The sequence below is a fragment of the Mus musculus genome, chromosome 11, assembly GCF_000001635.26.
Source record: "Mus musculus strain C57BL/6J chromosome 11, GRCm38.p6 C57BL/6J".
Taxonomy (NCBI): domain Eukaryota; kingdom Metazoa; phylum Chordata; class Mammalia; order Rodentia; family Muridae; genus Mus; species Mus musculus.
Genome location: NC_000077.6, coordinates 4,496,805 through 4,514,667, shown reverse-complemented (window position 1 = coordinate 4,514,667; position 17,863 = coordinate 4,496,805). Strand labels below are relative to the sequence as shown.

The window sequence follows — 17,863 nt, the reverse complement described above, 5'->3', positions numbered from 1 at the left end:
CCATGCCTCTGAAACACATTCAAATACATACAAACATTTCTAATAAAAAAAAAGTTCATTGTGTATGCACATCTTCTTTTATTGATTTCATCTGTTGTTAGACATTTAGGCTTGTTCCAGTTTCTTAGCTGTAAGGGTCCTTTGAGTAAATACAGTAGTTGAGTATTAGTCCTCACCTTCTACTTGCTGTTTGCTGCCGTGCTGTGTATTCCAAGCTAGCTGGCTCATAAGACTCTGGGTGATTTCTCTTGTCTCCAGCTCTCCTGTGCACTCTGGGATTCCTGAGATGTGCAGCTGTTTGGCTTTTACGTGGGCTCCTGGAATCTCAACTCAGGTTATCAGGCAAACACTTTTACAACCATCGAACCATTGCTTCAGCCTTTAAAAATGTCTCAGTTATTTTTAAGAAATGTGTATTGGACCATTGAGGTGGCTCAGTAGGTAAAGGTGCATGTTGCCAAGCTTGGTGACTTGGGTTCCATCCCCAGGACCAGAGGGCAAACTCCTGAAAGCCGTCCTTTGACTTCTACATACATATTATAGTATGTACCCCCAGCACCACCAATAAATGTAATGTTTACAAAATGAAAACCGTTTGTTTTTATGTATGTTTATATTGTCTGCAGTATGTATCCCAAATGTTCTGATAAATTGCATTTTTATTTTTATTTGATTCTAGAAATTTTACAATTTCTTCCCTGGTTTCTTTAGTGACTTACTTAGGGTTACTCAGTTCTTTTTATACAGTTTCTATATTGACTCTTGTTATTGACTTCTAGTTTTATTCCATGTGACCTGAGAAGATACTAGAATTTATTTGTTGTTAGGTTGTTGTTAAGATGTGCTTTATATATAAAATGTGGTCTGTTTCAGAGGTGGTTCCAGGAATTACTGGAAGAATGTATATTTTGTAGAAGTCTTGTTACATTCATTTGGTCTATGATGTAATTTAACTTTGAAGTTTCTTTGTGGATTTTTATTTAGATGGTATGTCTAAAAGTGAGAGTTGGGTATTGAAGTTACTCAGTTATTGTGTCAGGAACTATATGACCTTTTATAAAATTGGAAGCCCCAACATTTGGCGCATATGTACTTAAAACTCATATCTTTTTGGTAAATTGTTCTCTTTATTAATATATCGACTTTCTTTATCTGTTCTGGCTATTTTGATTTGGAGTCTGCTCTATCAGAGTGAGAATAGCAATAACTATTCTCCCCTGTTTAGCCCTTCTGGTTTTTGTTTTGTTTTTTTCATATATAGACTTCCATCCTCTGACTTTCTTTCTCTTCTTTCTCTTCTTTCATCCTTTGACTCTTAATCCGTGGGCTTGCCAGTGAAATCTGTTTTTTGCTCACCACAGATAGTTGAATCTTGTCAGCTAGTCCAGTCAGCTGGTCTTGCCTCTTTTCATTAGTAAATTGAAGGCATTTACACGTAAAGTTATTACTAAGAGGTGCTTACTAAGTGCTTACTAAGTGCTTGTGTGGTTGTTATGCTCCTCTCCTGTTAATTTTAAGTGTTTGCTGTTTTACTGTGTTGGGCATGATAAATACCTCTCTAGTTCTCCAGTGTTCATCTATTCTCATGAACTTTATTCTTTCTGTGCACTTGGGACTGAAACTGTCCTTTTTTCCGTCTCAGTGAATTGTGTTCTTTTAATTATCTTTTGCAGTTTTGGCTGGGTAGTCTTCAAGTGCTTTAGTTCATGCTTGTTTGGAAATGACTTCTATGTCTTCAGTTTTAAAAGATAGCTTTGCTGGCTGTAGCAGTCTTAGTTGGCAGTTATCTGCTGTAAGAGCTTGAGATAAGGCATAGAGTGCCTACCTGCGCTTAGGGTTACTGGTGAGGAGTCTCAGCATATTATATCCAATGTGTTTGTCACTGTCGGGTGAGTGGGTGGTTTTCTCTTAACAGTTTATAATATTATTTCTTGGTTTATATTTTTGATTCTTGACTCTTTATATATTAGAGGAGTTCTCTGATGATGTCTGTTTGAGATTTTGAATATCTCTCGTATTTGAATGTCCTTTCTCTGGATTTTGGAATTTTTGTTACTATTTCATTGAACATACTCTATAGCTTTAGTGTTGATTGATCGACTGTGTGTGTTTATGAGTGTGTATAGTGTATTCGGGTGCCTTTTTGAGGCAGGGTCTTCCTGTGAACATGGAGCTAGGCTGACAGCCAGTGAGCGATAGCACTCTGTCTCTGCACCCCTTGGTGACGAGATCACAGAGGCACTGCGTATGCTGGGCTCTGACTCTGTCCTCATGCTTGAGCAGCAGGTGCCTTTAACTGCTGGGCAGTCTTTCCAGTCAACCTTTAGCTTTTAGTCTCTGCTTCTGTCCTGTAGATCGTAGGTTTGTTTATGTCTCAGTATTGATCAGTGATATATATATATATATATATATTTGTTTTTTGAGATAGGGTGTCACTATATAGTCCTAGCTGTCTTGAAACTAGCTGTTTTGAAACTCCCTATGTAGACTAGGCTGACTGAACTTAGAGATCCATCTGTTTCTGCCTTTTGAGTACTGGGATTAATGTGTGTACCACCATACCTGGTTCTTTAATTTTATTTATGCTTTAATCTGGTCTTTTCTTGACTTTGGCCTCAGTCCCTGATATTCTTCTAGATGGTTGGTCTGTGGTAATGCCTTCCACTGTTTTTGTTTTTTTGAGTCTTGACTCACTAAGCTCTTCATTTCCAACATTTTTTTTTCTAAAATAACATTCTTCTTGCTGAATTTTTCTTCCCTGTTTTTTTTTTAATCATCCATGTTGCTGATTTTTTTGTCCACTTTGCTGACTTTGTGCTCCCTGCTGATTTCGTCTTTTGCTCTTGAATTTAGTTCATCTGCTGGTTGCATGTTCTTTGATGCTACCAGATCATTTTTACCAGTAAACTTTGATTTTTCATCTGTCAGTATCTTTGAATTCAGTAGTTGAGGAGTTAGAATATTCTATCTTTTCATGTTTCTTCTATTCCTAGTTTGTGATTTGTGAATCAGGTGGTTTGCTTGTCCCTTCTGGTTGTATTTGTGTATTGAATTCTTAGCGAGAAACTTACTCTTGGAGCCTTACTCACTCTAAAAGAGGAGAAAAGTCAGTGTCAAGCCACACAAGGTAAATCACTTGAACGTGATTAAGTTCACTCCTACATTAGTAGTGACTGCTGGACAGAATATGGCAAAACTAATGTAGACTGTGCTGTGAGGTTGTAACTACTCAGGGCAACCAGCCACACTAAATGGATGAGATGACAAGGCAGGGAAAGGTTGAATATAAAGAAAAAGACCAGGCTGGTGAGATGGCTCAGCGATTAAGAGCGCCAACTGCTCTTCCAAAGGTCCTGAGTTCAAATCCCAGCAACCAGATGGTGGCTCACAACCACCCGTAATGAAATCTGATGCTCTCTTCTGGAGTATATGAAGACAGCTACAGTGTACTTACATATAATTAATAAAAATAAATAAATAAATAAATACTAAAAAAAAAAGAAAAAGACAAGTGGCTAAGCTATGGATGGGAAAAGAAAATAGGAGATTTAGAAAAAAAATAAAAGTAACAATAAAACAAAAAAGATATCCTGCTTGTGAGAATGTTTTTTAGAAATTAGATGAGGGGGATGGAGAGATGGTTCACGGGTTTAAAGCACTTGTTGCTCTTGCAGAAGACTCAGGTTCAGTTCCCAGCATTTACATGGTGGCTCACAATCCTCTGTAACTATAATCCCAGCGATCTGATTCCTTTTATTGTCTTCTGAGGGCACCAGGCAAAATAGTGTTGTGTACGCTTAGATTTTTTAGATTTTTTTAAAAACCTACTTTAGTAAGTGTACTTAAATGCTTTAACCTCCCTTCTAGCCCGCCACCCACCAGAGGTAATGGAAAAGAAAGGTTAGTAGGCTAAAGAAGGATGTGGACCTGTGTAGAAATAGTTCTTTAGAGAGAATCCAATCTGCGATGTCAGGATGTTAGCAGTTTAGTTCACAAGAATCAGCAGCTTTGGCTCAGTCCACTTGCAAATACTATTCATCAATCAGCACAGCAGCTTGACCCAGAAGACACTCAAAACTTTGTCAATCCGCCCAAGTCCACCAGCATTCCACCAGAAGTTCTTTGGTGTGTTTCTCTCTATGAAGTCACAACAAACAATGACCAGCAAAGACCAGCAAGGTGAACTAATGCCACACAGCATAGCCAGAGAAGACCAGCATCAGCAAAGCCCAACGAAGATCAGCAGAGTGGCAAGGAGAGCCAATACCACATAGCAGCGCCTGCTGTCTGTTGGGTTATAGTTATACCCTTTCCAAACACCACCCATTTCTTCAACCATCCTCTCTAGCAACACATCACATGCCCTTTTTCCAGAAAACACCATTTGTCTGTTCTCAACAAAACATCCTCCCATATGCCTGCTTCAGCAAAAACATCTTATAAGACAGTTTCCAGAAAAATATCACATGATACAACTGAGTCTCCAAAGAAATCAGAAGTTTCCACCTTTGTGGTGAACATGCATACCATACATACAAAATAACACATATAAATCCTAAAACATACAAATAAAAATTTTTAATTAAATAGATGTAAAGTAGAATAAAATTTAAAATATGGGCCAGTGAAATGTTTCAGCAGGTAAAAATGCTTGCTGCTTATAATGTGAGTTTGATCTCTAGAACTCAAGACAGGAGAAGAGCTGATCCCCACAAGTTTGACTGTCACACGTGCACCATGGACCTGCATTTACACATAAAATAGTAATGAGAATAAATAAATAAAAAATCAAAGCAAGAGGTTGTTTGTTTTTTAAATTAAAAGCTAGTAGGACACGGGGAAGTACGCTTGTAATTCTAGGAATGGGGGGGCAGAGGCAAGAGGATCAGCCTGCAAACCAACCTAGGCTGTGTTTGACACCCTGTCTCCAAAAGTCATTAAAATAAAGTCAGAATACTATTAAAAATATTATAGGGAGAAACATAATGAGAAATATAAGAGGGAACATAAAGACAGGAAAGGAAACACTATGCTAGATTAGCTTACGAAGAAATAAAGACATAGAAGTTGGAGCTTCAGTGGTAACTAAGCAGTTAAGAGACTGGCTTCTCTTTCTGAAGACCAGGGTTCTATTCCCAGCACCTACATGGCAGCTCACAACTATCTATGTCCCCTGTTTTGGGGGATTCTATGCCTTCTTCTGGACTATGGGCACCAAAAAAATAAATAAATAAAATAAAAATAAAAAAGTATGTATTTTATGTATATGGGTACTTTGTTTCCATATTCCTCTGCACACCAGAAGAGGGCATTGGATGCCATTATAGTCAGCTATAAGTCACCATGTGGATGCTGGGAATTGAACTCAAGACAAGAAAGAACAACTAGTGCTCTTAACTGCTAAGCCATCTCTCCCCGTCCTCAGGATACCTTCTTGTAACAAACTCAAAATCACCACAGTTTCACAGCATTGTCTTTATGTTAAAGCCTCCCTCCCTGTTGATTGTTTCTGAGGGCCAATACTCCTTATAGTTTGTAGACAGATGGCACCTCTGTTTAGAGAGCTTTTTATCTGGTTTGGGAGCCTGCTATGTTGCTTCTAAAACTTTTCAAATGGACCAGATTTAACTGTTATTTCTTCTTGCCTGTCTGAACATCATCTTTTCTGAGCTCTTCCTCTAGAAGCGTGTGATACGTAGCCTAAACTCAAGAGAAGATGTTTAAATGGGACATAGCTTTATAGGCTTGGCCTTCATCTAAGCAGTCAGCATTTTCTGTTCTGAAGCTCATCTCCCAGGGAGAACAGAAGTTTATCCTTCTCTCCAGAGCAGTCTGCTGTGTGCTTTTGTTTGTTGTGCTTTCTTGTAGCCCTGCCCGCATTTGTTTTATAGCCTTCAACCCTGGTTGCACAAATGAGGAGCCTGCTCAGTGGGTTTGCTTAGTAAGTTCGTGCGCTAGAACCATGCCCTTCCTAAGGAGGAAAGCACTTTAGATTTTGGTCTGGCTCTTTGTTGTGGTATCTGAAGGGATAAAGAGCCACATTTAAGAGAGATGTGACCAGGTTATAGCTAGGTATGAGGGTGTGTTGTTATAGACCCCTAGGGTGTCTTTTAATAATGGGTGTTCCCTGGGATTTCTGATCACTGGCAATGGCCACTTGCCTGATTGCTTGCAGTCTCTGAAAACCTGAAGGCATTTCCTAGTCTCTTTGCAGTTTGACCTGAGCTAAGCTGACACAGTTATCTCACTTGGTGTGAAGTATCCACTGAGGTACTAGGGACGCCTAAGTACCCCTGTTGAAATTGGAACTGCAGTGTTATAATATATGCATTGTCTTAGCTTTCTAAAAGTCAGAAGCCCCCCAGGTTCTGAAAGGTGACCCAGAGGGTTTCAAATATAGAATTGTACATCTACGTTACCAATTGTGGTGATTTAAGATTTTTTTTTCCTTTTTACTTATACTGTCATTCTGAGTGTGGAAGTAAACTAGCAGTTTGTGTATTTACAAGAAAGAACGTGTGTTTCTGGGCCAGAGACATAAGTTATACTAATCTCCTGACTGTTCACCCTCTAAAGAAATGAGTGCAGCGGATGAGCACAACTATACTCACAGAGAGTATAAGTAATACACCCCACCCCTCGAAATGGGGTCTTGCTATAGCCCTGGGAGGCCTAGAATTTATTTTGTAGACCAAGCTGGTCTCAAACTCACAGAGATACACCTGCCTCTGTCTCCTGAGTGCTGGGATTAAAGGTATCAGTGGCTAAGATGACATAATTCTTGATCTGTTATTCTTCTTCCTTTCTGTAGTCTTAACCTGCCCATTTTTTTTTGGCTAAAGGTAAATATGTGTTATCTATTTATATATTCCTGCCTTTAAAACAATTGAAAGAGAATAGAGCAAAGGTAATGGTGGTTTTGTTTTCATTTTGCAAAGTGGTATTTATTTCTTTGTTTTTGCTGTCTGTCTCTGTCTCCAGGGGAACATGTGACGTCAAGGTTTAAGAATGAAGTGGAGCGGATGGGTTTTGATATGAACAATGCCTGGAGGATTTCCAACATCAATGAGAAATACAAGTGAGTTACATGGATACTTGTACACTGTGTTTCACAGCTAAGCTAGTACCTTTAACAAAAGGCCCAATTCTCAGGTGGCAAGACATTAAATTCAGGTACTATGAAATAGAATTTTGTTTTTTAACTCTAAATACATGTTCTTCAGAGTTCCTTTTGAACCTTTTGTCCAATATTTCTGGAGTGGAAAATGATCCTTGCATAATAAGTTCTTGAAGCCTTTCTTTTAACCTCTGCAGGCCTCCTTTCTTCCTGCCCCATGCATGTCTGGATGGTCCTATGCTTACTGTGGGCAGTAGTGTGTATTTGTCACTACTTTGGCATTATGGAATCAGTGTGCTTAAAAGCAAGAATAAACATGTGCTTGCGTGTATGTGTGTGTGTGTGTGTGTGTGTGTGTGTGTGTGTGTGTGTGTGTGTGTTCACACACCTGTGCAGGTGTAAGCAGTTTGTGAATTTTGAATGTCTTACATTTTATTTGTCTCCTTAGTTTTGAGCCAGGGTCTCTCACTGAACTTGGAGCTTGCTAGTTCAGTAAGACTAGTTGACCAGCAAGCTCTAGGAATCTCCTGTCTCTACCCCCCAGTGCTGGGATTCTAGGCATATACTAGCACACCCAGCTTTTTACATGGGCACTGGGGCTCTGAACATGGATGCTCATGATAGCGCAGCACAAGCACTTTTCCTACTGACTTCATATCCCCAATTCCTCATTGCTAATCTTAATGACAAATGTCCTCAACTGTGATCACTAAATGCTAAAACTATTATTAAATTCATTCATTACCTGTTTCCTTAAAACTTAACACATGTAAGTACTTTGGTGAGAGAGGGTGGCTAAATACTGGGATTTTGTCAGTTTCTGTGAGGAGAATGAGATGAATATATTCTACTCGTATGTTCCATCCTTTGATCTTTTTCTGTCACCTCAGATTATAATACCCATTTTCTTGGTCTTTTTGTGGTTGGCCATTTTTCACTGGAAAGTCTTACTCACTGCAACTCTTCACATGGGGCCTTACCAAGAAGTTAAGAACCTGGAGGTTACAAAGACTCGAGAGCTTCCCATGGAGCTGTTGTCAGAGGCAGGTTGGAGGACAGAGTAGCCATAGAAATCTGAGCTTAGGGCTGGTGAGATGGCTCAGTGGGTAAGAGCACCCGACTGCTCTTCTGAAGGTCCAGAGTTCAAATCCCAGCAACCACATGGTGGCTCACAACCATCCGTAACGAAATCTGACTCCCTCTTCTGGAGTGTCTGAAGACAGCGACAGTGTGCTTACATATAATAAATAAATAAATAAATAAATAAATAAATAAATAAAATCTTTAAAAAAAAAAAAAAAAAGAAAGAAATCTGAGCTTACATAGGCTTTGCTGACTGGAACCTTCTTTTCTTCCACTGGAACTGTTTACCAACAGTGAGAAGAGCTAACTTCTGACTAGAACAGGTGTAGTGTCTGCTGGACAGTGAGCATAGGAATCGCCAGCTCACAGGAACAAGTCAGCCTCCGGGACTGTGAAACATTTATTCTACTGCTAACAAATGAGAGCCATATCTAGTCTTGAACATAAAACAAAATAAAAAGAACAAGACAAGCTATTAGAGTAGTTGCTGTGGTCACTGTCGCAGGTCATTTTAAAGAGTTTGAGCAGGACAGTGTTGGTGCACGCTTTTAATCCCAGCACTTGGGAGGCAGAGGCAGGCAGAGTTCTGAGTTCGAGGCCAGCCTGGTCGACAGTGAGTTCCAGGACAGCCAGGGCTATACAGAGAACCCTGTCTCGAAAAACAAAACAAAACAAAACAAAAAAAGAGTTTGAATGGGTGTTAGGAAGTTTGCGTAGCTTATTCTCAATCGCAACCATCCTTCTGGCTCAGTGGCTTTTAAATTTCTGGTTCTTTATCTTCTGGAAATGGGGAGGAAAGAACGAGGTGTAGTGTTGAGTAATCAGAACCCTTATGTCTCAAGTCTCCTTGTGATGCATAGAGGAGGGCAGGGTGATGGAGGTGATGGCATCTTAGTTAAGGTTTCTATTGCTGAAATAAAACCCATTACCAATAAGCAACTTCAAGAAGAAAAGGTTTATTTTGCTTATATTTCCACATCATAGTCATCAAAGGAAGTCAGCACATGAACTCCGGGTAGGAACCTCAGGGCAAGGACAGAAGCTATCGATAAGTACTGCGTACTGGTTTACTCTCCATGGCTTGCTCAACTGATTTCTATACCATCCAGGATCACCTGTCCAGTGGGCTGGACCCTCCCACACCATTCATCAGTCAAGAAAATGCCTATAAGCCAGTCCAATGAAAGAATTTTCTTAGCTTTTCTTCTCACATGTCCCCTAGCTCTTGTCAAGGTGACATAAAAACTAGCCAGCACAGATAGTTTTTGAGTTTTAGGACTAAATTTCATACTGCTTTCAGTGTTCAAAAGGAAGATTACCTAGTGATAGTGTCCTGTGAATAAAATAAATCTGACTAGAATGCAAAAACACCTTTTGTTTTAAAATGAGCAAGCAAGGGAGTGAAAGTGCGAGGAAGAGAGAACAGGAAATAGTTTCTTCTGACGTGTATTTTATAGAAATCATGGTTAATAGCTTGCTCACATTACTAATTTGGCTCATTGGGATTATTGGTGTGTATGGCATCTGTATAACTCCTGGCTGTACTTGTTACTGAAAATTAGGACATCCCTGGACCTGGAGAGATGGCTGAGTGGTTAAGAGCACCATCTGCTCTTCCAGAGGTCCTGAGTTCAATTCCCAGCAACCACATGGTGGCTCATAACCATCAATAATGAGTTCTGATGCCCTCTTCTGGTGTGTCTGAAGACAGCTACAGTGTACTCACATATATAAAATAAATACATCTTTTTTAAAAAAAAAGAATTAGGACACTGGTTCAAGTTAGGTGAGAAGTTAATCTGAAGAGGCGATCTGACTTCGTCCTTTTCGTGCTTCATTTTGACAAAGAGCCTGGAAGACTGAAGCTAAGAGAGGGGACATAGATATTTCTTTCTGTACTTATACACACGCACACAATTTACAACAGAGAATTTTTATGGAGAAGGAGACTGTCCCTCAACTCTCGTTTTTTTCATTGTTAGATTATCAGATTCCAAAAGGCAGCACCAGATTGAACCATCAAAGATAATTTGTATAATATAAGCAAACATTATGGCTGCCTATTCTGGTAAGGAGACCAAAACAACCTCAAATAATGCCCCCTTGATTTCTCGTCTGCCATTTTTTTTTCTCCTGTGCTAGCGAATGAATATTGGACCTTGAACATGCTAGGCAAGCACCTCACTGCCTTTTTAACTGGCTTTGTAATGGCATGAATAGTGTTCCTGTGCCAGCTCATGTCCTATCCCTCTGCCCCTCTCTCACTCCTCCATCTTCTCCCCTTTTCTTTCCTTCTTACCACCGTTCTCTTGTTTCCAACAGATTATGTGGTAGTTATCCACAAGAGCTCATAGTGCCTGCTTGGATCACTGACAAAGAGCTGGAAAGCGTGGCAGGCTTCAGATCCTGGAAGCGCATCCCTGCTGTCATCTACAGGTATGTAAGCAGACCAGCTCCAGGTACTTCTCCCTACTGCTCACTGTCCTGACAGCTGCTGACCTGGCAGCGACAGTCCCTGGCAAGTGCATGCTTCCTTGTTGCTAAAGCTGTGTCTACAGAAAGAAAAACACCAGCACTCACTGTGTCCAGAGCAGAAGCAGCTGGCAATGCAGGGGAACCCTGATGAGAATATTTCAATAGAGCAGTGCTGGGCCACCTGTTGCAATGCACAGCTTTAATCCTAGCACTCAGGAGATAGAGACGGGTGGATAACTGCGACTTTAAGATTAGCCTGGTCTATGTAAGAACTTCTAGGATAGGCAGGGCTACTATACAGGGAGACCCTATCTTTAAAAAAAATAAAAATAACATTTTTTTCTTATATTCATTGTATTTAGCTTCAGATGATTAACAGGACTTTTGTGTTGAAAGATTGGTGAGATTTAGAATAGAGCTCAATGAACTCTAATGGTGTTTGTGATTGTCACTTTAACATGTGACATGTGGAAGGAAGGACTCTTGTTTTGAGATGAATTAGAATCACTTGTGGCTAGACAGAAAGTTTCAGAGACACAAGACATGAGAGCTATAGAGTAATATCTTGTGGGGAGACATGAACAGCCCTCTATAAATCCCAGATAGGACACTGACTACAGACCTAAGAAATGGTTCCACCTGAGGCTGTCTTGCTGACCTCGGGGAGCTTCTAAGGTCACTTCTAGGAGTGTGTGTGGGTAAAGGATGAGCTGGAGGGCTATAGAAGATTCAGAAGTAGCTGTATCACTGGAAGACTCCCCAGAGTGGTAACTCGTGACAGCCACATTATTGGCTTTAGCTAGACACTACAGACATGTCTACCAAAGTTTTCTTCCCCAGCAAGTGTTTGCTGCTGTTACAACCCTTGGAGAGCTGCATATGTCATGAGCTTCTTACAAGCCTTCCTCTGCCTGCATAGGGGTTTTTACTATGAGGGAATGGTATCTATATAAGGGCTAAGGGTGCACATTTTAAAAAGGGGTTGGTGATACACAGATGTGCTATAGTATGTAAACGAGGTCCTCTTAACACTTTAATGCCTTTAAGTGACATTTGAAATAGAGTACATACTTAAGCACTAGCTTTATAAGTTAGTGACCAATTTGCTGTTACACAGTCATGTTAAATTTTTAGGAAGTCGTATTATGTCTTGTAATGTTAACATTCTCCATTTTACTTTGTGGTTTGTAGACCTTTTAGACTGACCAAAGTGAGCCAAACAATGGCTTAGTTAAAAAGTACCACACCAGGACCTATTGCACTCCAATATTGAGGCTTTAGGAAGGTATATTTCTTGTGACAGTCTTGGGAAGGTAACCAGCTTGTTCATTTAGCCTATCGAAGGCAAGTTCTGATGCCACCCTGAATACTGAACGTGAAGGACACTGCCTGTGGCTCAGTAGGACCCATTAAGCCTTCAGTGTCCATTTTCATCAGTTTTGTTTTCAGACACCAAAGTAGGTCACCAAATTTACCTGTCACTCAGGCACTGAGAATGACATGGAATTAGAGAACAGGAAGCTAAAGGGATTGGGAGGCTGGGAAAGCAGCTGGCTGCTGGATGGACCAACAGCTGTGGTAGATCGACTGCCTGGCATTTATGAGACTTGTGACTTGGAGCAGAAGGGGGAAGTACTCTTTCTGAGTAAAAGGCTTTCAGTAAAAGCCATTTTTCTTCCTTTAGGCAGAAAGCTTAAGTATGCTAGCTAAGAAGAGCTCCTTAGAATACGTTTTTGTTTTTTAATTAGCTTTTTTTTCTTTCTTTTCTGTAATTCAATTCTGGAAGGTGTGAGTTCTAGGGTTGCTCATTCTAGATACCTAGACTATGTGGATAAGTAGAAATTGTCACCATCAATCCTTGAGAGAAAACCTGCCAAGATTGTGGTTGAAAGTTCTTGGTATAGTTCTGTAAATCAAGCAGGCTTCCTGGAGCTGCTCTCTATTGAAGGGCATGTGTCTTATGTCTCTTATCTCAGAATTGGATCCCTGTGTTGTTTAGTTTTGTTGGGGGTGTCTTGAAGAATGTTCAGGACACTCCACCACTTTTCAGTGCCAGCAGAGATGATGTCTTATTCAGTATGATCAAGGCAACTCTTACAAGAAAGCATTTAACGGGGCTACAGTTTCAGAAGTTTAGTTCCTTAGCAGCATGACAGTAAGCATGGCTGCACTCAGGGCTCTAGAACAGTCCCCGTGAGCTACTTTTTGATTTGCAGGCCAAGAGACAAGAGAGAGGGACAAGGTTTGGCATGGGTTTTTTTTTTTTTAAACTTTAAAGCCAATCCCCAATGATGCACTTCCTCCAACAAGTCACACCTGTTCCAACAAGGCCACAGCTTCTAATCCTTCTCAGATAGTGGCACTCCTTATGGCTAAGCATTTAAGTATATGTACCTGTGGGGGCCATTCTCATTCAAACCACCACAAATAGCAAAATGCCCCTAAATCCAGCATTTCCCAGATTTAGTTATGTGTGGACTGCAGCAAAGTCATTCGCAGCAGTTACTTTGCAATACTGGCCTGAACCAGTACCTGATTAGAGCTACAGAGTTGCTCTAACACAGCAAGATCTTGAGAGACTTCCATCTGTTGTGCAGCTTACAGCATCTCTGTGTGCATGGTGATCCTTATCAGATAGAGAGCTTGCCTGACCATTGGATTAGAGGCAGTTAAAACCATTGCATCTTCATGTACAATGGAAGCATTCCATGTTTAGTAAGTTTTTTTTTTTTTACTAGACCTTTTACCTTTTTGTATTTTAGCAAGTTCTGTTTGTTAAGATGGTAAAATGTCTGTTTTATCTAATTTTCTTTTTTCTTTTAAATTTTAAAGTGATTGTAACTTTTGTCATTGAGTGGGCTTTCATGCAATACAAAGCTTTTTAGGAGATCAATTACTGCTACTTGTAGTGACCCAGTTGGCCCTGAAAACCCAAGACCAGAGTGCCATCTGCTGTTCTGCCTCTGTGCTAGGAAGCCTTGCAGAGACAGAGGCCTCTCAGGAAAGGTCCCTTCACCCTTTTCTGGGAAGTTTGCAGTCATTTCAGATCTGTGGTTTTCAGCCTGATAGGGAGACGCAGCAAAAACCATGGAATTTCACATCATTTGTTTGATTTGAGTGTGAGCCCATGCGGTGTTGGTAATGATGTGTTCTGCGAGCTGTTCGCAACTCAAGGTGAGGTGGGATTGAAAACCTCTAAGCAGACTACTCTAGTGGGATTTGCTACCACCACATTTAATCTAGTGCTTGTGAATTTAAGGATTATATTTTCTCACATTATTTCCTAAAAAAGGAAAAAGGAATGGAATACTGTGTTCTGTGTAAACCCATCTCTACTATCTGTGTGCAGGTTTGCATGTGCAAATTCAAGAGCATTTTAAAGAATATGAGCATTTTCTTCAGTATATAGAATTGGTAGAATATTGCTTACCAGATTTTGTAAAGTATTTCTTGGGGCTGAAGAGTTGGCTAAGTGGTGAGGAGCACATGCTGGTCTTCCAGGGCAATGGAGTTTGGTCACCGGCACCCCTCCCCCACTGGACTTCACAGCTGCCTTCAGTTGTAGCCACACACACACACACACACACACACACACACACACACAGAGCAAAAATATTTTTTAATTAAAAGATTTATAAAATTTTATTTGTTTAGTGTGTGTGTGTGTGTGTGTGTGTGTACAAGCACACATGCCACAGCACATGTGATCCAGCTTTGTTGAGTCAGTGCCTCCTTCTCCGTTTACATGAGTTCAGGCATGGAGTGGGTCCAGTGCTTTAACCACTGAGCTCTCCATTTTTATAGCACTTCAACCTTAAGGAAGCTTTAGGTATGCTAATACAATCTAGCAATCTTTACTACATTACATTTAGAGTTGTGCTAACCCACCTCTACAAACAGTGTTACTGTATTTTCATTGAACAGAATGAAACCTCACACTCATTGGCAGTCATTCCTTACTTCCCCAACTGCTCTATCCCAAGCTAGAGCCAGGAATGCACTGTTTCTCTAGATTTGCCTATTCTGACTAGGTAATACATCTTAACAACTCATGTCCTTTGTGATGGGCTCACTTCACTCTATGTGACACTTTCCAATTTATCTATGGCATAGCATGGGTCTAAACTTTGTTTTTTTACAACTAAATATTACATTTTTCCAACTTTTTAATTGACATGCTGGAAAACATGAAAATTTAGTAGCATCTCAGAGTGGACTCTGAGAATCATTTCTGGCTTTGGAAAAGAATCTGTCAGAGTATAGTTTGCTGGGTTGTGATTTCTTCCCTCTGAGATGCTTGAGCAAGCATGACTGGGCATCGAGCACTGTGTCCATAGTAAGACTAACTTGTGACACGTGACATCTCTGGAGAGCTGTAAAAGGATTTCACTGTAGGCCAAGAGAATGTTGTATTTGCAGAGATGGGATGTGTTTGGAAAGAATCATCAAGCCAGCAGTAGTGAATATATGGATACTGCAGTAAACCTTCAGAAGTGAGGCAGAACAGTTTGTTTTGTACCTTAGCAGCTTTATGTGTTGGATTCAGTATCAGAAATGGGTGTTTGTGCTTAATTATTACATAGTAGAACTGGTATAATATTTATAGATTTTTTTTTTTAAAATCTTATTTCCCAAAAATAAAGATTCAGAATATCTAAACTGTGAGTGCTAGTTCATTTTCTCTAAGAATATTCTCTTACCGTTTGTTGGTAACTTTACAGAGAGCACTATCATGAGATGATGATTGAGAAAGCATCAGGCTATTTACAATCAATTTCCATCCTTTTATGAGTGCAGAGCATCAGATGGGGCCTTGAAACAGTACACTCAGGAGGGGAGGGGATGAGGGGCTTCCAGATGGGAAACTGGGGAAGGACACTCACTGTTGTCTCCCCACAGGCACCAGAGCAATGGAGCTGTCATTGCCCGCTGCGGACAACCGGAGGTTAGCTGGTGGGGCTGGCGAAATGCTGATGATGAACATCTGGTGCAGTCAGTGGCCAGAGCCTGTGCTTCTGACTCTCAGTCAAGTATCAGCAAGGTTTCCACTCGGAACAGTTGTCGGGACTTTCCCAACGCAGGGGATCTTTCAGATGTGGAGTTCGGTAAGGTGCTCACTAGGCCCATGCAGCAGTTTTTTAAAGCATCCGAAAAGCTTATCTTAAAGTGCCTTTTCCTTAAATGATACAATGTTAAATCAGAGTTTTTGAATCTCTGTCCTGGAACTCACTATTTAGACCAGGCTAGCCTTGACATCACAGAGAACCGCCTGCCTCTACTTCCTGATTGTTGGGGCATACATCATCACACCTGGCTGTATAAAGTTACTTTTCTTTTTTGAATATGTATGTATGTATGTATGTATGTATGTATTTGTTTGTTTAATGTATGTGAGTACACTGTAGCTGACTTCAGACACATCAGGGGAGTGCAGTCAGTGCTTTTAACTACTGAACCATCTCTCCAGCCCTAAAGTTACTTTTATAAGAGAGAATTCAGTGAGTTTGTTTGAGGAGGGACAGGTCTTGACAAAGCACTGGAAAATCTTTTGTTTCAAGGCAAATGTTGTCTTCCTTGCCATTGTGACAAGAATGAAGTAATTGGATGAGGATGTGGGTTGTCTCCAGTCTGTGGAGAAAAATACCTGCTTTTATGAAAGGACTACAGGGGTAGAAATGAGGGTAAGACATTAGGTGAAGTGGGAGTTTCATCTAATGTGCTTTGGGAATTGGTTTTGGAAAATAAATCCTTATCAATTTCAAGAGGCAGAGGGTACACTGAAGGCAAGAACCAGGTCTGGCTAGGCGGCTCCATTGATTGGAGTTCATTTTGTTCTGTTTTTACTGTAATATGTGCCTCTGGTACTAGATAGTCACAGTTCTAGGAGAGCTGGGTCTGCTTAGTTTTTATCCCCTTCTTGATGCCTGCAGATTCCTCTCTGTCAAATACTTCAGGAGCAGAAAGTTTAGCTCTCCAGCCCCAGAAGCTTTTGATCTTGGATGCACGCTCCTATGCAGCAGCTGTGGCAAATCGAGCCAAAGGAGGAGGCTGTGAGTGCCCAGGTGGGTGTATAGTCTGTCCCCGCATCATCTGTCCTTGTCAGTGCCCCTCACTCACAGCCTAGGCTTCAGTTAAAGTAAATGGCAAAGCGCGTTCTTTGCCCTGCATCCAGAAAGCCAGGCCGTCTCTCTGGATCCTTGACCTCTGTGAGCTTTGGCTGAGGTGCAGACCATCTTCCTCCTGTGTACCAACCTCAAGGATAGGAAAGCTGGTCTCTGCCCACAGGTCTGTAGAGGCTCTGTTTCTCAATCTGTTGTCTCTCACAGTACATAAGTGAATCACTAGCTTCCTGCCACTCCCACGGACTTCTTAGAAAAGCGGGGTCAGTTGGAGGTAGTAAATACAGAGCTCTAGTGTTCCGCCCTTTCTGACTCTGCCACGGCCCTGCTGTTTGAGTGCTGCTACTTTGCTGCTTTTACATTTGCTGGTGAGATCCTTAACTTGAATGTATTGTGGGTTTTTTTAAATTGTTTTTCTCTACAGAGTATTATCCTAACTGTGAAGTTGTGTTTATGGGAATGGCAAACATACATTCTATCCGGAGGAGTTTCCAGTCTCTGCGGCTGCTGTGCACACAGATGCCAGATCCTGGAAAGTAAGGCTTGGCTTTAATGCGTATGCTTCTTTTGTTGTTGCCGCTGTATTGCTGGGTTTGGTTTGGTTTGATTTTAAATGAGTTTAGAGGTATCTTTTGTTTGTTAGTGACCCTTAGTTATACTTTTGATCCCTGTTGATAGTCTTCTTGGCCTAGAAGCTGTTTTTTTCTACAGCATAGAACATCAACTGTGGAAAAAATAGTCCAGCTCCTTTGCAGAGTTTGTGTTGTTGTTGTTGTTTTTAATTTATTTTTGAAATTAAAATATAATTACATCATTTTCCCCCTCCCCTTTCTCTCCACCCCTATTATAATGTGTGTGGCTATTCAGGCTTTCTATGTCTGCCCCAGTTCCCGAATAACAACTCGGAGGCTTATCATTTACTAATAAATGCCTACTTTGTTTCCCAGCTAGCCCGTAAGTAATTATCCTGTTATTCTATTCTATCTCTGCCACATGGCTGGTTACTTCTCCTCAGTTTCATATGTCCGACTTCCTCCAAGCCCGGACGGAGAAAACTCCTGTGCCTGAA

At 40.7% G+C, this 17,863-nt stretch overlaps 1 protein-coding gene across 7 annotated transcripts in view; it reads left to right on the top strand.

Annotated features, from left to right (window-relative positions):
• The window catches only part of Mtmr3 (myotubularin related protein 3), a 113,997-nt gene that overhangs the window by 80,196 nt on the left and 15,938 nt on the right, over positions 1-17,863 (top strand). For 6 of the 7 annotated variants that reach the window (XR_003949519.1, XM_006514848.4, XM_006514845.4 and 3 more), the window contains 5 exons: positions 6,982-7,078; positions 10,523-10,636; positions 15,575-15,780; positions 16,606-16,737; positions 17,219-17,330. Coding sequence is in view for 5 of the 7 variants with exons in the window: in XM_006514848.4 (XP_006514911.1) it covers positions 6,982-7,078; positions 10,523-10,636; positions 15,575-15,780; positions 16,606-16,737; positions 17,219-17,330 (661 nt within the window). In the remaining 2 variants the exon portion in view is untranslated. The other variant, XM_017314807.2, reaches the window with a different exon arrangement.